A 23,074-nucleotide genomic window follows, 5' to 3' on the forward strand; every position below is an offset into this window, starting at 1 on the left:
GGGCAGAAACCAGCCTTTATTTAAGTGTTTGAATAGCACAGTGGGACCCCAATTCATGGCTGTGCATTGACAAAGTAACACTACTAAAAATAGTTTGCAGAGTTGGGCCCTCCAGTAGCAAAAGAAAAGTCAGAGAATGCATAATTTGAAGAAATGCTCTGGCTGTTGCCAGTGGGTCTGCTGTCCCTATTGTTATTTAAAACCAGAATTAGCTGTGCCTGTTATCTGCAGCACAGTCTATCCATTTGCAGCCTGCTGGCTTCATTTTTTATTACCTTTCTAAATCTAGTTAAAAATGTATGGTTTTTGAGAGACCATAGTCAGCATTTGGGGAGACACAAGCCAGGACTCCACGTTCTGAAGACTCCGGTGGCAGGGCTGGCTCAGAGGCTCTGCTGATGCCCTGGCCATTCCTCCCACTCCCTGCCAGGACCACTGGAGCCATGGTGGAGCTCTGAGGCAGATCTGGGAAGTAAATTGGTTTAAAGCCTTGGTCTGGCTTTTCTGATAGGTTTATTTCACAGGTCCATTGTATTGTGCAGCAGCGTTGGGCCAGCAGGAGGGCGGTGGAGGAAGGGGAGGAAAGACTGGAGAACTGTCTCTGCCACTGAGTGATTCTTCACATGGAGCTGTGCTCCCAGCATTGTGTGCATGCTGGAAGCACAGCCATGGTCTTCAGCCCACAGAGGGAAGGCAAATCTCTTTCCATTGCTTTAAGGTTATTAAAAAGAAAGCTGGTTTAGCAGTGAACGGAATGACTCCCATCAGGCACCCCCAAGGAACACTGAATGTGCACACTCTTAACAGCAGAGACACCAAAATGCCATGAGGAGTTTGCATAGGTAGGGATATTCCTTGTTTTGGCATTGCATAAACCGTGTTCTTTAGCATGAAAAGCTAGAACACACATAAAAACTTGTTTTCTAGGAGAGAAGGGTAGCTATTGGATCACCTTTTTTAAATACCAGATTCAGAAATCTTACCTCTTTACCAGTGATTTCACAGGCTATTTCCTGGTGAAATTCTTAAGACTGAATCAGAAGCAAAAAGGCTTTTTTAAAAGCTTTTTTTTTTTCTTTCTACATAAAGCAATTAGTATCTGCAGGAGGAAAAGCTGGGGTGGATTTGTAGCAGGGGATTTAGAAGTGCTTACTGGAGTGGCCTGGTCTGTGTAATAGCAATGAACAATTGTCATTTGCAATGAAGAAATAAATACCTTTTATCTATGTCAGAAGATGTAATTTCCTGAGACATTAGGATGACTTTCTCATTTGGAATCTGGGCCCGGAGGTTAGACAAAAGTTCTTGTTGGCAGGCAGTGCCCAATGATCACAGAGAGTCTCCTGGATGCTCCACAAAGGCCACAGATACAGTAATCTCATAGCATTCTCTAACCAGAGAAAACTGGAAAAAACAGGGAGACCTGAGCTGCAGCAGCATGTTGTAGTTACACCCTAGTGAGGTGAGATCATTTCTCTTTGTAATCTCAGAATGGAAAGCAGAAGCTGAATGACAGTCTCATTAAGAAGTTGACATTTAACACATTTACAGCTCTCCCAGTTCCCATACCCTTCAGGACCAAATTCCAGAATCCTCAAATCTGAGACTTTTCCAGAAAAAAACTCTTTTATTAGTGGGGCAAACTGGCTGTTCCTGAACATCTCACACTGGTTTTCTGAAAAGTTTTCTGTTCAGTTTTGGAGTCTCTGCAACATCACAGCTTCCTTTTTATGTCCCTTTAGGCATTTTATGTGTGCAGTGTGTAAATAGTGGCTCTTCAGGAACCTAGGGCATGGATCCTCCTAGCTGAACTCTTAGCCAACCAGTCCCAGCCTCTATTTCTTCATGATTCACCCAGCCTTGTCCAGCCTTAGTGGGGATGAGCACCAAATAAAAAATCCTTGAAGGGTGTGTGTTAGAGGTGATGGAGAACAAGTTAAAAAATGGCTTAGCAAAAGATGTTCTGTTTGTGTTTACTGGGCAGTGTGTGATGGTGGCTGGGCTTGTGAAACAAATCTGACAGTGTGGCTACCTGAGCCAGGGGACAGTGAGGCCACTGGAGATGGCCATTCTCTCATGAATGCTGAGCACGTGGTGCTTGCTCCTCTCCACTGGCAGTGCACTGCCCTGTTTGCCATGGGGAGAGGGCACAGCAGAGCAGCTGTTCTGCTGCACATCTACTGTGCTCACAGAGGCATGCCCTTAATTACCCTAAAGAGACAAATGCATGATGCAGACTGAAAATTCCAGACATATGGACATGCCAGAAGTTTTGTGTCTCCTGTGGGTGAGGCTTTAGAAATGTCTTGAGGGGTTACCAAAACTTGTTGCTATCCCAGATCTGCTTTTGAATGATGTGTCAGCACTTGTTTAAGGTAAATATTGAAAGACTTGTAGGCATCATCAGAGAAAATTTGCACAAGTAACTTGGAAATCAAAGTCTTGCTGGCTTTAATAAGACTTTGGTGTGCAAATTACTTGGGGGTTTTTGAATATCTTGTCCATCTTTTTTCTAGCCAAAATCTGTTTTATGCTCCAGTGGCAAAAATCCTTCCTTCCCGTCTTCCTTCCTCAAAGCACAAATTTAATTGGGATTCTTACTGTTCTGGCACTGAGGGAGAACTACCACAGCCCATTACATATTTTTCCCTGATTTCTGAGGCACGAAAATTTGTCTGCACATGAATTGTGATAAACTGTTTGGCCTGAGATAAAATGGTAGAACTTTTCCAGTTACAAGTGCTTGCCAACCTAATTTCCTACCACAGCTAAAACATTAAAGGTGTTTAATAACAAACAAACCACTATTTCTGTTTACTCAAATTTTATTTACTTATGTGAATTTCTCTTCATTTGTTCATATATTTGAAGTGGAAATGAAAAGAAATCAGTGGCAAATCGAAACAATTTGGCAGCATAGGCACAATAAATTATCTGGCTACAAAATGATACCAATAGTGCTGAGTAAATAATTCCTCTACAAAACTTTGGTACTTTGTGGATTTTTTGCAGGAAACATCTCATTATCTCAGTTATGTGTATGAATTTTTAAGAAGATTATTTGGTGTAATTTCCTTGTCAAATTCCAATATCCAAGGCCTCAAAGGAATTTAGGGCTCTTATCCCTCACCAGAATCTATATTATTCTTGATATCAGTAGAAATGTAAGCATGAAACATGCTAATCCTGAACATTGTGGTACCTACACTTCACATGCTAATTGGAAATTGTAGCAGTCAAATTGGGCATGAAGTTGCAAATTCTGTCACCTCTTGTTTGCCATTAAATTGGTGGATAACTACTCTGAGCTCATCATTCAGCTTTCTAGGTAATCAGAGAAGAGAGGAGCTGCCAAGGAATCGTTTATCCAATATGACAAGTAGGTAGGTGGGTCACTCTAGGAAGGGCCCTGTCTTTCTCCACTGCTTGTGGAAGAAGCTCAGATAACAGTGTAGGCTGGTTGCCTCTCTAGGACACGTGGAATGAGTTTGTTCAGCCACCACACAAACTTCAGAGCCAAGTGAGCTGGTGCTCTGCACAGCAAATTGCTTCTCATAGCTCAGCACAGGCAGGGATGGACTCTCCCATCCCAGTCCTGTCTGTGTTTTGTATTTATCTGGGGTTCCAGTCTGCAATTATGCGTGGAAATACCCAGCTGGCTTTAATCAGACTATCTGCAGAAGTTAAAGTGAATCATCTCAGAAAAACACACAAGCTTTATTTATTTACATCTCTAACCTTAAAGACAAGCTTCCAGGTGGCAGAGAGATATGCTGTATGTCTTTTTTTTATGCCATCCCAGTTTGTGCAGAACAATTACGTATTTATTACACTAGACAGCAAAGGGAAGTCTAGTGATCTGTGATATGGCAGATAAGGCCTTGTCTTAACCACTGAGATGCTGCTCTGCTGCATATTTCACTTTCTTGCATCTATCAGTGAGTGCTGTTATGTTCTACAAGCAAAGAATCTGAATGAGGAATGAAAGTCTTTTTCCTGATACAACATTTAACCCCAAACCCTTATCTTTAAAGTGTAGCAGTGCCCTTCTGTCTGGCATCTAAAGGTCTGTTTCTACCTGGAGTTGAATTATTTTCTGCCACCGAGTACATTGGTCCCATCCTTGATTTACACTGGGCATGCTCTGCTGCAGCACCTGAGAGCATGTCCCAGCCCTGGGCACTGGATGCCAGCCTGGCCAGTGATGGTGGCACATGAGGGTGAGGGTGGGGGTGATCATCTTCCTGGGCTTGGGCTTCCTTGGGAAGGCAGACAGGGCAATGTGGAGAATTCCAGCAGGTCCTGCAAACTGTCCCACAGGACATGGTTGACACCACTTTGTTTGGCAAAGGGACAGATTACACAGCATTTTGCTTGAGATGGCAGCAACCACACAGAGCATCATCTCCACAGCATATGGTGTGGTCTGTCACCATTTGTATCCATTTCTGTGCAATCGGCTTTTCAGGAACATGTTCAGGATTCAGAAAGAGACAGAAGAATATGCAGGTGCTTTGGATAGCCTCCAAATTAAAATGATAGGAAATGGGCAAATCAGAGTGAAGCACAACTTGCAGCCAGTCAAATAATCCCTGTGCTGAACAGGAACTCCCCAAAACCCTGAAAGACTGAATAGCTCATGCACTCTGAACATTGAATTGCTTTGTTTTATACCTGTCAGGTTTCCATGACTCACTTCTCTGCTTGGCTCTGTGGTCAGTACAGCCTACATAATTTCAGTACTTAGACTTCATGCATGACTTGAGAACCTCTTTGATGCAAACTGCCCATCCTTTGTTTATCAAGCCCTTCTGCCAAGGCAGCCTTACTAGTATTTAGGATCTCCTTTGGGAATACATCTAGATACAGTCTTAGTAATCACCTAGGGGACTCTTCAAATATGGTAACTCATTTTGATCACTGTAGTTCACTTTCCAGCTGTTTAGACAGAGAGATGAAGCCCAGTGTGCAGAGGGAGAGCCCTCTCTGTTGCCTTGACACAGCATCAGTCATGGGGTAGAAGAGGATCCCTGTCTTGGATAGAACCTGCCCTCGCTGCAGCTCTCCCTGAGCTTGGTCCTGCAGCTGGGAGAAGGAGACCAGGTGCCTTCTATTTGATTTTATTTTTAAAACAGTAGTGGCATATGCAACATGCTAATTGTTGTGTAGACCTTTCTGAGGATGCCTGGCAAGACTTGGTCACAATCAGATTGATAAGATACATGGCCCTGTACAACCCAGTGGTTGTGGAGGTTCATGATGGATTCTTAACATTGAAGGTCCAGCAACTTCACTTTCAGATGACAATCAGTAAAGTACTGTTTTGAGATAAAATCAGGCTTTGGGCCAGATTAGGAGAGGCATCATTGGTGTTCTGGAGTATGTATTCCAGAAGCTCCTCAAACCCCCTTTCCTCAGGAGCCCCACATGGCTCTGACAGCCTGAAGCACTTGTTGCTGGAGACAGGAGCTGGGCAGACAGCACCAGTGCAGCCTTGTAACTCTCTTTGTACTGAACTAGGAGCTGTAAAATAAGGCCATGTCTTCTCACTGAGGTATTTTGAAATTCAGGCCTTTTTTGGTGACATGTTTAGACACTGTGTCCATGGGAATAGCAGTAATTATTTTCCAGATGGAGGTTGGACATTGTGCATTAAATGAGATGGTGGGGCACATGCTGAACTGCAAGAGTAAAGCAAGCACCAAATGGTACCAAAATGCTCTTTGTCTGCATTCTGTCTGTCTGGTGCTCAGAACAGTGCAAGGGTCCTGGAGAAAACAGTGATAACACAATGTGATAATACAGGTAAAGGGTATATATTGATTAATTCCTGCAAAAAGCTAAACAAATCTACTTGTTCAGCTAACTAAAGAGTGGGGACTGGTTTTGTAGGTTTCATGAGGCAGTTTTGTTTTATTGTGTGGTAAATGTGTGTGTGCACGTGTGCAGTCCTTTGGTGGTTTTTGTAGGTATAATTTCCCTTTTTGCTTGGTTAGTCACAGAAAGGAAATTTTCATTTCAGGGAATCTCACAGTGAATATCTCCCTAAAGGTGGGTAGTTTGTTCCACCTATTAATCCTACATAAGCTCTGCATAACCAGTGAGGGAGTTGTAGCTCCAGAAAGTTTCCAAACCCTTTTGCTATAATACTTCCATTTTTCCAGTGAAATCTTTAGTTTCATCTGATTGTGTTTCTTAATGTATATTTCATTGAGAATCCTAAATCAAGTAATAGGATGATATAATGCACAGAACTAATAATGCACAGAATAATTCCCAAATGCTGCTGCATGCATCTGAGCAGGGTAGACTTGAAAGTGAGCTATAGAATCTGCAGAATAAATGCAAATACAGGTTCCAGCTGGTGATCAGGGCAGCCACCAAACCACTGGGGGCTCTGTGGTTAAGCACCTTACATGCATGCTGAAGATCCCACTAAAGGCTGTGTCTTCTTTGAGTTCACTGAGTCTGTGCAGTTCCTGGATGCTCATTTTAAAGCCCAGTCTCTGGAGGGGAAAGCAGCAGATGTGCAAAGGCTCACAGTGCAGTGCCCATGGCTGCACAGAGCCACAGCCTGGGAGTGCCATTCTTCTGGGACAGCCTTGTCACTTCCTGCAGAGCACCCCAGCACAACTTGGGAGACCAAGAACTGATTACAGCCAGGCAGTGAGAGAGATGCATGATAAGGCACAAAGTCAGCAATCTCATATGCATTTTCGGTTTCAGACAACACCAGATAAGACTATTGGACTCCTTAGGCATCACATTCCTTTAAATCTTTGCTTGCTACAATTTGAGTTTCTTGGGCAGAATGCTTCAGGACAGCCAGTTCACTGTTCACGGTGATAGATAGGGAGGTGTGCAGTAGATCAAGAGACTTCTTTGAAAGAGCCCATAAGCATTAAGGAAGCAGTTGCATATAATTTTTCAAAATATTTTAACTGCTTGTTAGTTCAAGGATATCATCATAATCTGTTGAATGCAAGTGCTTTTCTGTTTTCTTTGAATGTTTGCAGCAGCAGGTGGGTGGTGGGGTGTATGAAGCATCTTGAGTTGAGATGAATGAACCACTTCGAAAGAAGAAAGAATCTCTCCTGGGATTTTTCCTGATTTTTGAACGAAACTTCTAAGCTTGGCAAATTTTCACAAGCTGGGCTTGTTAGGCACAGGCATAGAAAGGACATAATTTGTTGGGACAGATTTTTGTCCCAAGGTTTTCAGATTACACTGTAAAATCAAGTTCAGAAGATGTAAAAGTCTTTTAAGATACTTTTCAAAACAAGGCTAGAGTGTGAGCTCAAGCACTTTAGAGTGTTGTCCACCAAGAACTCTGATTTTTGAAGGAAAGGGCAAAGAACCAAAATTTCTGCATAAATCATCTGTACACAGAATCAACATGTGTCCTCATTTTGTTTAACCTAGTAAAGTTGCTGAGGGATCTGCTTTGGTAAAGAAGCTGGGGTTGTGTGTGACTCACGAAGAGACTTTTGGCTAATCAGACTATTTTGATGGCTTTGAATAGCTTAGCAAAACACATTTTGGACAACTACATTTTCAACAGAGCAGCTGCAATAACCTCTGACTAATTGTCTTTTCAGAAGGTTACCTGCTGAGAGCATCTGCCACGACATGCATTCTCCCAGAAATGTTCCATCTCAGAAGTGCCTGATGCAGGCTGGAGAGCCCAGCATCACAGGCAGGAAGGGAGTTACCTCTTGAGACACAGCACAGAGGATGGGATTTGCCTGACCTTGTTGAATGTTCATCATTAAAACTCTGAGCATCCTGTCTAAACTGCCTTGGAAGGCTCCCTGAAGCTTCCTTGAGCTGAGATGTGCTGTTGATCTGGACAGCACATCTGGAAGTGAGCCAGGATCCCACACACCCTCGTACTCACCGTGCAGGCTGTGCTAAGCTGTGCTCTAGCTGCCCCCTCCAAGCCCTTGTCTGGGCCCTGGACACTCAGTGAGCAGTGCAGCAATACATAAATAACACCAAGGAGTTTATTGCTTGTAATGCCATTCTCTTCCCCAGATCTCATGCAGGAATATTTATTCAGGAGCGTATTTATGGTGATGCTATCAACAGATATTAAAGCTCTATCCAGGAGGATTAAGAGTACCTGCTTATGGGAGCAAGTTGTCCAGAAGAAGAAAAAGAAACCTTGAATTTATCCTTGCAGAAATAGCAATTTATATGTCAGCTGCTGTTTGTTTTAAGGACTCTGCTCTTGGAGTCTTGTGATGATACATCGATGTCCCCAATCATTTCAACATTAAATGTCTTGTTTCCTGGTTGGGTTTTATAGTTAATGACAAACATGTCTTAACTGTCCCCTAAAAAGTAGGTGTGAAGGGAAGACAACATTTGATTCTATGTATTTTTTGCTTTTACAGTTATTTTGCATGGACTCATTAAAGAATATCAAATGCTTGGGATTAGGATTACTATGTTAGATGCTCTAGGTGTTGTGCTCACAGACCCACTTTTTCTGTCAAAGGTACTCCAAATTCAAAATCTTGGTTTCTTGCTTGGCAACCAAATTAAAAAATCCGAGTAAGAAGATACTTCCTTCCTTTCCTCATTGGTATTTTCCCACCATTTGACAACTGCATTTGACAACATTATATTACCTCCAAGACTGTATCAGCTACTAGTTTTTAGTAATGAGGGGAAAGTCAGGCAAGTCAGACCAAGACATGATTGGTTGGGAATCAAAACAAAATTGGCACTTTTATCAAAAAGCATCCACGTGTTTGTATTCTCTTGGCTGCTGGGTGTTGCACAGTCCCTAGATTAAAGTGCCCCTGTTTAGCAGAGGCTGCAGGGCTGTGGCACTCTCTGAGCCCTAAGGCTTGACCCGCAGCCTGTGCTGGATGACAGGAGGGTGGGGGTGGATGGAGCAGGCTGGGGCTGTGCTTTGCCACCCTCTGGCTGCTGGCTCCAGCTGGCTCCACACAGGCAATGGTTTGAGGTAACCTTGGATCTCTGGCACTGTTGACTCTGGTTATCAGCGACCTGTTACGAAAGGAGGATGTGCAGCAGCAGCTGCCTTCACCTGCAGGTTAAAAGAACCAGAAACTGCTGTTCTTCACCCACTGCAGGAATGGGATGGCTTTGTCATAGACTGAAACCAAATGCCAGTACAACTTCATTGGCAAAGTACAGGGGAAAGTGGTTCCTGTCCCTGCCAAGGCTGCCCCATGGCAGCCCTTCCCAGCCCCTGCCAGTTCTCCTTCCACCCTGGTGGCTGACTGGGATCAGCAGCTCCCCAAGAAGGAAAGTTCTTTTTACATGAACTGCCATGAGCCTTAGAGAGACACCTCCTTCTCTCATACCTCAGTGCTAATAACAATTCAATGCAGAGTAAAGAAAAAGGGTAAATCTGTGAGTGGGCTGCCAGGCATTTTCTTTTATCAGTGTCCAGAACTCTTCAATGGTAGTGGTATCTGTTGGGGGCCCCAGACTGGACACACACACCATCTGTGCTATGCCCAGCTATGGAGTCCCCAGTACAAGAAGGACATGGACCTGTTGGAATGAGTTCAGAGGAGTCCAGAATCACTCAATTGATCATGGGGCTGAAACACCTTCCCATGAAGACAGGCTGAGCTGGGGCTGTTCAACCTGGCAAAGAAGAGGCTCCAGGGAGACCTTATAGCACCTTCCCCTTGCCTTAAAGGGGGCTACAGCGAGCCTAGAGAGAGAATTTCCACAATGGTGTGACAGGACAAGGAGCCTTACACTGAAAGGTTTAGATAAGGTTTTAGGAAGATGCTCTGTACTGTGAGGGGGGTGAGGCCCTGGCAGGGTTGCCCAGAAAAGCTGTGGATGCCCCACCCGTGGCAGGGTCCAAGGCCAGGCTGGATGGGGCTCTGAGCAGCCTGGTCCAGTGGAAGGCTCCCTGCCCATGGCAGGGGAGGTGGAGCCAGGTGATCTTCAAGGTCTCTCCCATCCCCAATAATTGGACAGTTTTATGAACTCTAATTAGTTAATAGCCAGATGCAACAAGTCTGCAGTAATGTACAGCATATTAAAATGTCTCAAGTGACATGAGACACATGAAGTGAAATACCTATGTCCTTTCTAACACAGAAAAAATATTTCTAAATGAAGCCAAATGCAGTTTTTCACAGACTCCACGGAATAGATGGTAGAAAGATGTTTGGAAATAGACATTTTTCATTATAATCCTGTGTTTGAAATGTGCTGACTTTAGAAATTTAGTATAAAATTAGTTCCAGGAGAGTAAACCTAGCAAAGATAATGGATGCTTGTTTTCTTTATCAGAATCCCTCAATTATGGAAATGTGGCAAATAGGTAATACCTCTAGGTTGAGTTGAATTAACATGTGTTAAAAATGAATCTAAAATATGTCCCTTTCTCAGACAAAAATCACACAGCACAGATACTCAAAAACTGAAATACATCTCTGGCTTTGAAATGATTGTTGTTTTTCTGCATCAGCTTCTTGAAAATGTCATGTGAGATTAGATCTGTTCACTGTTGTGTTGGTAAGCATATACACCCCCTGCAAAGGGCTGTCTTTGTTTACTGTCTCAGGCTGGGTTTTCAAAGGCAACTGCTCATTTGTGATACCTTTTATAAAGATCTTTACTTTCAGTAAACACTGGATATGAACTGTTACAAAACCAGGGTCCTTAGAGGACCCTCCAGCTGGGCACGAAAAATGATGAGGTAATGAGGAAGAATAAGTGCTTCTAAAACCCTGTCCTCAAAAGACAAAGTGAGAAGAAACAGGCTAGATGACCACTAAAGCCTGACTTTGCTTGCTCTAAATGCAGAGCTGGACAGAGCTACTACTGTCTGCTTGCTCAGTGTTGGCAGTTGTGTCCAGAGCCTCTGATGGCTCAAAGTGGTTGTGCTCCCTCTGTGGGGTGGATGGAGCTCAGGTTGGCATCAGTTGCATTTCTCCTCATTGATGGGTTTCTGTCTGAAGGGCCAGCTGGCTCATTTCAAACTGAAGTACAAGGACAAGCTAATGACTGAGACAATGGGGATGATTGGGGAATTTCAGCACGAGTGCAGTCCTGAGGCCTGACCTGATATAATTAGCCAGTTTGCCCATTTTATTTTAGTCCTCCAGCTCTGTGGCTAAGGAAGGTATTTTCCACTGCTTGGGAGAGCTTTTGAAATTTTCCTTTCTTTGCAGCAGATGAGCTCAAAGAGAGAGAGACAGGTCTTTGTGAGATAGGCTTATCTCCACTGATACTACACAGATGGGAGACACCCTCTAATTCACCTGAAATAAAATACTTTTGAGATTAAGTACCTGTTTGCCGCTCTCCAATTTTAAAACCTCCCCATAGATTTGCCCTTTGTCTTCAAAATTGCTTATGTCACCAATGCTTTCTTTCTGTCTTGGGGGATGCAGTCAGTTGTATCTCTATCTGTCTACACCAGCTGAAGGCTCAGAACCTTCCTGTATGTTCTTCCATGATGTGAAACCAGTTGCTGGGTCTGAAATGTGCATCTTTCTCAGGCCACTACTGATGTGGGCATCTCATGTAGTAGATGACAGTAGGTGGTGTTGGGAACATTGCCCTAGAGAACCTGGAGGATAACAGCAAAGCAGCTATAAAAACAAATCAAGAGTGGCACTGTAATCAGGTAAATATGCCCACATAAGGAGGGAAATAATTAAGGAAACTGGTTTTTACTGTTCCTCTATTTCATAGGGCATATTTACACTCAGGGGTCAAGTGCTCATGGCAGGGAGTGGGTGGATTTTTTTTGGTCTTGTGCAATACCTACTGATTTATCATCCCATCCTTTCTCTGTTCAATCAGACCTTCATGTCCATTGCTACAAGAGCTTGGGGTTGGTAGAGGCAAATATGGGCAAAGTGACAGCTTGGCAGAGCCAGTCAGCCCACACCCCACAGAGAAGAGCCTACCAGGAATGATTTTGAAGGAGTGAGAAGCAGGAATCCACTGCCAGCCTGAGTTTCAGCTGATGTAAATGCTGCCTTGGCAGCATCAGTATCCTGTTAGCTTCACAGTTAGGAACCTGGCCCAAAACCCCAACAGTGCAGCTCTTCCCACACCTACAGATACATGCATTCATGAACTAAGCAGGATGTCAGCTGGAAAAGGTGCAAAGCCCATCCTGATGAGTCCCATCCCAGCACTGCTGTGGTCAGAGATCTGGTCTGTAAAACACGTGATGGGTGAGGGCTGGGTGATGGACAAAGCTGCATCCCAAAGCATTTTAGTGGTGGCCTTGGCAGTGATGGGTTAACACTTTGACTCAATGATCATAAAGGCCTTTTCCAACCTAAATGATTCTGTGATTCCATGAAATAATATGGTGAGCTTGTCTCTGCATGGCTCCTCTGTAGTAGGCAAGAGACAGGCATTCGGAAGATTTCGGGCTGTGACAGAAAATTACAGGAATCCTTCTGCCCCCCTCCCCATAGATTAGGATCACCCTTGGAATGTAGCCAAACGTGTAGCCCCCCTAACCTATGGATGCCAGTAACTTTCCACTCCATACTAACCCTAGAAAGAATAGCCAAACCCCTGTCTGACGTAGAGAAACCCCTTAGTCCATAAATACCCTTGAGACCCCTCAATAAACGCCTTTAACCGTCCACCACATTGGTGTCAGCATCTGTTATTGGCCCCGAGGGATCCCAAGGAGGAGATCGCCGTGCTGGACTCTGAAACCAGGTCACCGTGGCCTTCCCAAGAAGGCAACACTCCTCAGCCCCAGAAGCTTGAGCCTGTGATGGGTTTACAGGCATTTATGTGCTACACGCTGAATTAACAACTGACTGTGCTTCAGTGTGAGCAGTTCTGCACAGGCACTCATCTCCTGTTCAGAAAGGCAGAACAAGGAGCACAAATCCCCTTCAGAAAATGTGCAAGCTTAAAAATATTTAGGTTGGAAGAGGCTTCAGGAGATGGTTCCAGTAAACTCTGCTGGAACCAGGGCCACATCAGGTTGTGTGGAGACTCATCTGGTTGAGCTGCAGATTTCTCTGTAGGTGGAGGCCCCACAGCCTGGTCAGGAACTTGGTCCAAAACGTAACCACCCTCACTTGGAAGAGTTTTTTTCCTTGCCTCCAACTGGAATATCTCTTGTTGCTTCTGGTGTCCATTGCCTCTTGTCCTTTTGCTGTGCTTCTCAAAGACAAGTTTGGGTGAAGGGGAAGTTACAAGTGGCCTCCACTGTGGTATGATGGCTGTACACCTCTGCAAGGGCAGCTCTGAGTGTGCTGTACTGCTTAGCAGGGGAAAGAGAAACTCTGCAACCTCCTCGTTATCTTATGGGGTCTGAAGGGGGGAAGGATGTGGGTGAGCTGTTTTCACATCTATGCACCAATGGCCAGTTCTCACCATCTTAGCCAGCAGAAAGGGTGTGGGAACAGCAGATACTACTTGGGCATTTGGCAGAGCCTTTCCAGTTTTTGGCTATCAAGCCTTCAGTAGTTAATGCAAATCCAACCAAACAGAAGAGCCCTGCTCTCTGGAACTCAGACTACAGGAAGAATAAACTGTGCTTTCACATGAGGCAATAAAATTCAAGTAGGATTTGTTAAATCATGCAAATGATTTCTGGTCTGCACTTTATCTAAGGAATGGATTAAGAGTTTTTTGATTGGTGAGAAAAGTTGATTAAAAAAAGTTCTAGGGTCACAATATATATTCTACAAGTACATTTACTAAGCTCAAACCTGACATTTTTCATTTTAGTTGAAATCATTATAATTTCTTTGCTTTGTTCTATACTTACAGTCTGGTTTTGGATTTCTGTTTTGTTTCTCACAGCCCCAGCAGAGAGCTCTCCATAAACATTTCCAGCCTCTAAAGCTGCTGTCCTGCCACTTGATATGAAAGTGAACTTTCCTTCATGAAGAAATGACAATAAATGGCGCTGCCAGAAGATGACCATGGAGGATTGAAGACAAACTTGAAGTAAAATCAGCCCGCTCAGCTGATACATTCTGGGGAGACCTGGTTTGCTGTGGAGTAAATATGTGGTGCAAAATATCCAAAATATCTAATTTGTTGAAAATGGTCATTGACAGACCTTTAGCTGGAAAATTTCTTCCAGTCTTCATCACTGTGCATAACTTTTGAGTTCCCTTTAGGGGACTGTCTATGCCCTTCACTAGAAGTCCTGTTTTAGCATGGCAACTACTGGATTCTTTTATTATGTATGCAGATGGCATGATGTTTTAGGAAAAACTTACAACAGTTCTCCAATCTCAGTGGATATGTTCACAATATTACACCCTGGTAGGAATGTAAACGTCTTGTATGTGTTAGTTTTGCAGTCTAATGGTATTCTGTTAAACAATATCAGCACTTCATATGTGCTTTTCTCACAGAACTAGCACAGTCCATATATATATAATGGTCCTTTTTTAAAATACTGAGGATATGTTTCAGTGTTTGTGCTGAGACTGCATCCAAACTAAGCCCAGTACTAGCATCCCTTCACTGATTCACAGTAGGTTGTGTAGATAGATTTGCACGTGGCAGAGATGTGACTTCTTTTATCAAGACTTAGAGAAGAGCTGTCACAGAGGTAGCCAAAACCAGGGTAGTCTGAAGGAGCTGTAGGATACTGTGTGTGCTCTCCCTCTCACCCACCAAATATCAAAGGGTCCTGTTTCTGGTGTGCCAGTCTGTTTTCTAACTCAGTGAGGGAGAGGCAAGGGAGAGAGCCTTTCTCAGACATGTATGTGACCCTGGGTTTGGTCTGCAATAAAACCAGAATAAACTGGAAGAATTCAGGTTCTTTATGCTGGCCACCACTTATGTTTTGGGCAGGGCTGGGAAATTGTAGTCCAAACCAAACTCTCTAAAAAGGTAAAGTGTAAGATTATACTTCTAGGGAGCAAGACACTCCCTTTGGAGAGGGCAGATTTCTTCATTAACTTTTTCCACTTTCTACTCAAAACAGTATTTTGGTAGGAACTGGGAATAAGCAAATGGTTCCAATAAGCCTTTCAATATACTGTAGCAGGCTCATGACTGTTGCATTCAATCTGAACGTTGTTTTTTGTTCAGTCTCTGAATGGCTGACCTCATCACTGGTTGTATCACAGCTGGCTGTGGTGCTCTTTCTTCCATGGGGACTCAGTGGAATTAGTGTCTGTCCCTTACATCAGGACCTTCTCAGCACAGTCTTTATAATGAACTGATGTCATCAACATTCTGAGGGGGCTCACCTCTTTTTTCCTTCTTTCTTTAAAATCAAAGGTAGCTTTTTTGTGTACTTAAAGACTGTCACTCTCTCCAGCCTGATAGAGTTGCTGTTAGCATTAATTCCAAACTCTGCATGAGACAATGCTGTGTGAAGATGCAGTGATGGAGAGAATGTGCAGTTAGAGTAAGTCACAGGCACCTTTCTGGAGGAAGCTCCTGTGTTATAATTCTTAAAAATTGTTGTGCAGTTCATTGCTAGAGAATGGAAGGTCAACCACTGAGGGTGCCTGTACAACAAACAGATAATTATCTTCAGGGTTTAATTTTTTTAGATGGTTATGGGCTTAGGTTTCAGCTCTCCACCCATCTCAGATTCAGCATAGTGGATACTTCTATAGCACTCAGTGCAAAAGCAAAATATTTTTACTGGTGACAAAGATTCTCAGAAGTTGCTGGTGATTTTTAATGTTTTGGGTCTTTCCATGGATTCTCAAATGGAGCTCCCAAGAATTACAGAGTAGTAAGCTTCTACATTCTCTTTCTGAAAATCCTGGTCCCTAATTTCAAATTAATTGGTGTAAAATTCTCCTTAAAACATAAGGATCTTTGCCAATTGCAACATTTGCACTTTTTAGAGCTTTTCATAGGGTTGCAGGTTGGAATCGGATACCAATAGAGCCAGCCATGTGCATGGCACAGGTCCACTGTAAGCTTCAGCAAATTTTACAGCTCTTTCTGCTACAGGTTTTAAAAATGCACTCTGACAACTGACATCAATTTCATGTTGATAAAGTAATTAAAAACAAACTACTTTGATTGATATGTTAAATTAAAAAGAGAATGCTATACTTCTACAGTAGGAGTTCTCTTATTTTACTACCCGGTGAAAAAAATCCAGAATAATTTGAATGATAAAAGAAGAGTTTATCAAAGAGTGTTATCTTTAAAGGGTGTGTGAGAAGAAGTTGGGTTAGGCAGAGAGCCACTAGAAGCTTTTTTTGTATCAATTTTAGTTTTGACCATCTTCCAGTATATGGGCATGAATTTAGATGTGTGCACTTAACCTGTTAAAACAGTTTGTTTTAAAAGCTTCCCAGGATTTTAGCTATGGTGACCTAGAAAAGCAGTGTTATAGGCCCTGAGAAATGTGAAAATCAAGTCCAGACGCTTCAGTAGCCAGACTCTGAGAGATGTCTGCTGTAGGTGCCTGTTGGACAAACCTCCCCTGAAGCTGGTGTGGTCTCCATCCTGCAGCCAGCCTATGCATGTGGACAACTGCAAGCATAGCCCCCCCGAGCCCCGTGACACTTCTCACGTGTGTGACTGTCTGCCAGAGCCATAAGGAAATAACTGTACTTTTTGGCTTGTATTTAACTATTCATTGTGTTTGGATTTTTTTAATCACTGTTATTCTCCCAAAGTAGGCCATGCTTCCTCAGGGATATTTATGAAATTGTTCTACATCTCCTGAACAACTATCTGGATCCCAGCATATTCTTCTGAAAACTTTTTAATATAAATAAACATGTGGGAGAGGTTTTTGTTCTTATGAATGGGGGCAGGTACTGTGTTCTCGGAAAGGCTGTTGAGTGCAGACAATCAAGTCTATTGCATTTTTTATGCTGAACACCTTATTAATACCAGACATATCCGCTTTTGCCTGGGTCGCAGGAACAGTTCAGGGGAAAGAATGCTTTATCTCTAGTCAATAAATCATTTATGTCGAGAGTGCCAAAGACCAAGTCAACATGAAAGGGAGCAAATAAGTTATTCCGGCAAAGGAAGTGAATTTAAATATGCTCAGAGCCATTAGTTCGCTGCAAAAGAGTGGAAGACTAATGCTGTTTTCATAAAGCAGCCATTATCAGCCAGTGGAGATAGATAAATTCATACAGGCTGTGCTGCTGTTACAGTGATCACCAGTTCTTATCTCTGAGACAAGGCAGGGTTGTCACCAGGACCCTGTTCCCGTGCAGACCTGCAGCCTTCCTCCCAGCCCGGAGCCTCCCCCTGCTGCCACGCTCCCCTGGCTTCCCTGTGCCCAGGTTCAGCATCAGATCCCTCCAGGAATCCCTGTCAGAGCTCAGCCATCCCAAGTGCTTTGCTCTGTGAGACAACCTCCACCAGAAACCTGAAGGAATTGCTCACCCCAGAGGGCACACTGCAGCTGAGATCATCCTTTGCACTGTTTCGTTCCTCATTTCTTTTTCAGCTGGGTGGCTTTCTGTGCCTCAACACCTGCCATTTATTCTGTTAAGGGAAAGCCAGCCTTCCAGAAGGGGAGTTTGGAAAAGCTCCATGAGCTCTTTGGTTTTGCTTGTCCAGATGCATGGCAGTGAGTCCACCCCTCCTTGTCTCTTCCTGAGGGTAAGTGTTGTCACTCAACTGCAGCTGCAATGTCATTGAGGAAATTAAACCATTAAAAATTACAAAATTCTGGGTTTGCCCTGAATTTTCAGAAGACCCCACGGCAGACCCTGGCAGACCTCCATTGGCACTACTCCATCACAGGCTCCAGAGATATGTTGACTAGTGCCAGCCAAGGAGCCAGCATCAAGGTGGCATTTTTTTGTGATCACTGAAATGAACCTCCTCCACCTGCCACAAGGCCAAAAGATCTGCATTATTCAAAATAAAGCAAAGTGAAACCCTGCATCTTTCACATTGGTCCCCTTAACAGTTACCATCTCTGCCATCAGAGTCTCCTTGAACAGCTCTGCTGCAGGACTGCAATTAACCCTGGTATATATAGGCTGTCAATAAGATTTTAATTTAAAAAGAGAAGGTCCTTTGGTATAATTAAAATTGATGGGTGAGGGGAAAATATGACCAGCATTACCTGCAACCTCTTATAGTAAAATTCAGGAAAGTAATCTGGAGGGCAAAAAAAACCCACCAACATAATGTATGGGTGATTAGGCAGGCTCATGAGGATAAATCAGCAAGTAAGGAAAGTAGATGCTTAATGAAGGAAGCCAAAAATGTATGGGAGGTCAGTGGCAAATAGGTTCGGGCTGGTTACACCAAAGACTTTACATATATCCTAATAAATACTGCCATAGCAAAGCTAAGTGTGATGTTAGACAGGCCCAGCACAGAGATTGCTCACACTACATTGGAAACCCAACAAACAGTCTTGTTTTGTATTTGAAAGCAGTGGAAGGAGAGAGTCAGATTACACATTAAAATGTAATTCCTCCTGCTCCATCAGTAGTTACAGGTAATATTAAGCAGTAACTATCCAAACATAATTTTAAATTTGTAGAACCATTACCTGAATCCAAAAGTGAAGGAAAAGTTTACTAGGACTCCTCAGAACCAGAAAGCATAAAGGAAGCTTCAAATGACACCAGACCGACAATAATGCAAAAGAATGAGTGGTTTGATACAGAAAACTATAGAACTCATTAGCTTCCTATCAGTCTTAGGCAAAATCATGGAAAAGTTGATATGGTGTAATCATTAGAGTAATTAAAAATTGATAAAATCGTTCATATTATTTTTATAGAACTGTATTATGCCAAATAAACTTGCTATGATTTTTGTGGTATCAAAGGATTGTTGAGAAAAGAAGCTCTGCTGGAATACTATACTTAGCCTCCTATAGAGCATTTGATTCTGATAAAGAACAAAATAGCACAATGCAAAATCAATATCACCCATATTTAATGGATTAAAAATGGATTACAGGCTGATCACAAAAAATAGCTGTAAATATGAATTATCCTCACTGAGTCTATTTCTGATGAGCTCCTCCCAAGGTTTGCTCTATTTTCAATATACCCCCCAGGGAAAGAGAAAATTACTGTTGGCAACAGCAGAGATGACAAAAACAGGGGCACAATAAATAATGATCTGAGCAGGTCAGTAGTGGAGAATAACCTGGAGGACAGAAAAGTTAAAAATCCAGGAGAGATGGCAGCAAGTCCAACTTAGTAGCATGGGGAGTATGCAATAACACAGTGGCTGTGAAGGTGTCATAAATTATCTGTTCAGCATCAGCCCCAGAGATGCCTCTGCCAGCTGGGATGTAGGACCTGGCAACAGTGATGCCATTCCAGTCTTTCAAGAAAGGTATCAACAACCTGGGAAGATTATTTTCAATAGTTCCCAGTGTCATTCAAGGGCAGGAAAACAGGTCTTATTATAGTGTCAAACTAATGAAGCTCAAGCTATTAATTTATCTCAGAAGCAATTTGAAGCGGTGACTTGATCTCCATCTGCAATCACAATCTTCTACCTGGGCAGGGAAGCACTGTCTGAAGGCAGGTAGCTCTTCTGTTTGGAGGAAAAGGGAATGATGTGCTCTGCTGGTTGGAAACTGATTTCATGCTAGAAATTAGTGCAAATACTCAACGGGGAGGATGATCACCAGTGGAGACAACTTACTCAGTTACCTGGTATGTTCTCCATCACGTAAAGTCTTTAAATGTGTGCAGAGTATTTTTCCAAGTCAAAAAGCTCTACCTCAAACTGAAATCCAGGCTCAGTGCAGCAATTACTGGATGAAGTTATTGGGCATGTGTTATGCAAGGATTAGACTAGATCATCAGATGTAAACTGAATTAAAAATATCCTGAAGTTTCCAATATTACAGGAAGGCAGGGCGATCTATATCCTCTTTTTTTTCTCTCCCCCACAAAATGGTATTAATTTAAACAGCTTCTGTGGAAAGCTGTGCATTTGGTATGAGCATCATGAGTATGCTCAAGTTGTAAGGTTCTGCTGCATATATTTAGAGGAAGAGAACTGGACAAGGAAGGACAACAAAACCCTTGGACATACCAAGAGTCTGTAGCTTTTCAGTGATGGCAGCCTGGGACAAAATGCTGCATGCAAATGATGGGGCCATGTGGATATGTAGTCAAAGCAAGGCATAACAGCTGTGGGTTTGCCTCTTAAGGAGGCAGCATCTTGCTGGCAAGAAACAGATTGTTGTGCCTGCAACAAGCAGCAGAGAAGCTGCAGTGCTGATGGAGAGGGTGATTGTATCACTGTGCAGCTGGGCACAGTACACAGGTTCCTTGCTTCAAAGACAGCAAACTTCTGCTCTCTTGAGGAGCCCCACTGGAGCTGGTTAATAAAGCCCTGCAAGTGAAATTACATCAGTGGGATTACCCAGAGACATGACAGCTGCTCCCAGCAGTGGGTTTTTGCCAGACTGGGTCCTGTTACCATTGGCTGGATTGAATGTTGTGCTTCAGAAATAAGCAAAGGAGTACTTGGTGTCTGATTCAGATCTCACAAAACCACTGTTGATATGCACAAGGCAAGTGTGAACCACTGGAGTCATCTTCCATGTGCTTCATCAACTGTGGGGAAAGCATGAACTGGGATGTACAGTCTAAAGAGTAAACAGCTCACACAAACAAGGGAAACTATAAAAGCAATATTTACTGCAGATTGATATGGACACCTTGCAGCTCTGGAGGAGAGTGTTCTGTGACAGGCATGGCTGGGGCCAGCTGGGCAGGGGCAAAGCTGGACTGGCACGTGACTCTAACATCTGCTTCTGCCCTAAGGGTAGGACTGACAGCATTATCACAGCTCAAGCTCAGACCAGGCTCAGGCTAAGAAGGAAATGAAAAGCTCCTTTCTGGTATTAATTCCAAATATATCTAAATAGTTTCTCAGAAAATAAAAATCCTCTGTAGTTGTTACACCTCTAATCACATTCCTTCTATTAAGCATTTGCCTTGAATTTATCTATTTAATATCATGAGTCATCAAATTAAATAGCAAAACACAGGGTTTTTTAATAGCAGAGAGATTGGTATTGCAGCAAAACTGCATGTAAGCAATAAGAAGCTGAGCAGGGAAGGAAAAAAACCTCAGATTGTCCCATTAGATGCTTATGGGACTTATAAGTTGGTTGGGTTTTTTTCAATATTGAGAGGGCAGCTTTACATCTAGGCAGGAGTTTTCCTTACCGAGCCAGGTTTTGGTCTCAAGATAAAGAAATGTTTTGAGTCCTTTTAGCACTTTGTCTGCTTCCCTTGTATGTAAGAGGTTCCTTCTCTGCACTTCTGAGAAAGGTGGAAAAGAGATTAAGTGACAGTAGAAAAAGCACAGAGGGACAGGAGCTTCCAGCCTATGCAAAGCATCTCAGCATGAGAATCACATCTCGTCCTTCTCCCCTGAATCCAACCCCACTGACCAAGGGGAGGAATGGAGCCATGCTGGGCTACCCCACAGGCAGAGAGCAGTGTTCTGTCTGTGCTGAGAAGCTCCTGCAGCCACAGCAGGAGACATTTCCTGGCAGGACTGGACAATCCCCTGGTAGTGGGAATGACCAGCATTTCCCCAAAGGGGATGTGTCCTCTCAGGAGTAGACTCCTTTGCTTTGCACTAAGCTGCAGGGATGCTTGGCAAGGCTAAGATGTGTATTTTTAAATTTCTCACAGATATTGCAGAATCTGAAGGTGGCAGGACAGTACTTTGGGACATGCTGGGCTTTGCATTCAGTTTCTTGTAGGGGCTGCAGCTACCTGGACCTGCCTCAAAATTATTGTTTCTTTTTCACTGTCTGGGTAAGATGGGAGGAATGCCTGCCTGGCTCTGCACACCATAAACCAGCAAAGAGGGCTCTAAATTTGGGGTCCTCTGCTTTGGGGAGTTGAATTTAAGGTTGTTTGAACATGACCCTGAGGATGTCAGGCAGCTGGAATTGCAGTTGCACCTGAGTTGTCTCCAAAGGCTGCTTCCCAAAAAGGAGCCCATGGACAGAATCCGCTACCAGGCTGTGCTAGTGCATCCACATTGGCCCTGATGATGGACATGAGCTGCAGGGAGTGACAGGGAGGCTGGGATCAAGGTCCTGGGAGATCTGGTCACCTGCTGCAGGACATGGGATGCAGAAAGGCTGACTGCAAGCCCTTGGCAATGGTCAAAGCAGTCACTTGAAGCCAGCAAGCCGTGTCTGGTCCTGCTGCCTTGGGACTCAGTTCTGGTTTAGATCCACTAAGGAAATACTCTAAGCCAATGATCTCCTTTTAATGTTAACTTGGTTGATAATCTAGTAAGATGCCAGCACTCTAATGCTTATAAAGTGACACACTGTTATTCCCAGTACATCTATGGCTGAACTTTTTAATGATGCAGCCAAATGAGGTGGCATGAGACAAAAGTGTGCCTTTTTGTTTGATGTACACTGCGTTTCCCCAGGCATCCAAGGTGTTCAGCTGCACAGCAGTGCTTTTTTCCCAAAACAAAACTTATCATGCAAACTAATTTTTAGTATACAAAGTGGCCATCACTTAATTCCAACTTACAGCTTTTATATTCAGTCTTGTCTTCCTTCTGTTTTCAAAAATCAGCAAAAATAAAGCCCGGGCGGGAGGGAGGAATATTCTTTTAAAGAATAAAATTAAAACCAATATCAAGTTTTTGGTATCTTTGGGCATGATCTCTGGAAGCTTTGGGTATCTGCTTTATCATTTTGTATATTTGACAATTTTGTACTCTGCATTGTTTGACTTCATTTGTGCATGGCAATGTATTAAAACATGGAATTTTTATTATACAGTAAAAGTATTTTGTTTGATTTAAATAAGATCAAGCTTGATCCAGGTCATGAACAGGAGGGGAAAAAACTCCAGATTTTTCTCTAGCAACAACTCTTACCTGGCAGTCTGAGCATTCTCATTCAGGTTGTTTCCAGCACCTGAAGGTGGGCAGAGCTTTTTGCCCACCCTCAAGTCTCCTTCCCCAGTGGCAGTGCCTGGGTCTGTGCATGAATTGCTGCACGGGTGCAGGGGTTGCCTAAATGCAGCACAGCACAGCTGTACCTGAGCAAAGGGCTCTGCTCTGCTGGGCAGGGCTTGGCTGTGAATCCAGACCAGCTCTTCTGGTTTTGCTTTAGTGCAGTGCAACAGTGAGCAGACACTGAACACAG

The 23,074-nt window shown here is 43.3% G+C and overlaps 1 protein-coding gene across 1 annotated transcript in view; it reads left to right on the plus strand.

Moving 5' to 3' along the window:
- SAMD12 (sterile alpha motif domain containing 12) overlaps positions 1–22,710 on the plus strand; it is a 175,253-nt gene extending 152,543 nt beyond the window's left edge. The window contains exon 5 of the mRNA XM_036398564.2: positions 13,795–22,710. Within this exon, the coding sequence (XP_036254457.1) occupies positions 13,795–13,817 (23 nt within the window). The 3' untranslated portion in view covers positions 13,818–22,710. The remainder of the gene's footprint in view (positions 1–13,794) is intronic.
- The last annotated feature ends 364 nt before the right edge of the window (positions 22,711–23,074 follow it).

The sequence above is a fragment of the Molothrus ater genome, chromosome 1, assembly GCF_012460135.2.
Source record: "Molothrus ater isolate BHLD 08-10-18 breed brown headed cowbird chromosome 1, BPBGC_Mater_1.1, whole genome shotgun sequence".
NCBI classification, from domain to species: Eukaryota; Metazoa; Chordata; class Aves; order Passeriformes; family Icteridae; genus Molothrus; species Molothrus ater.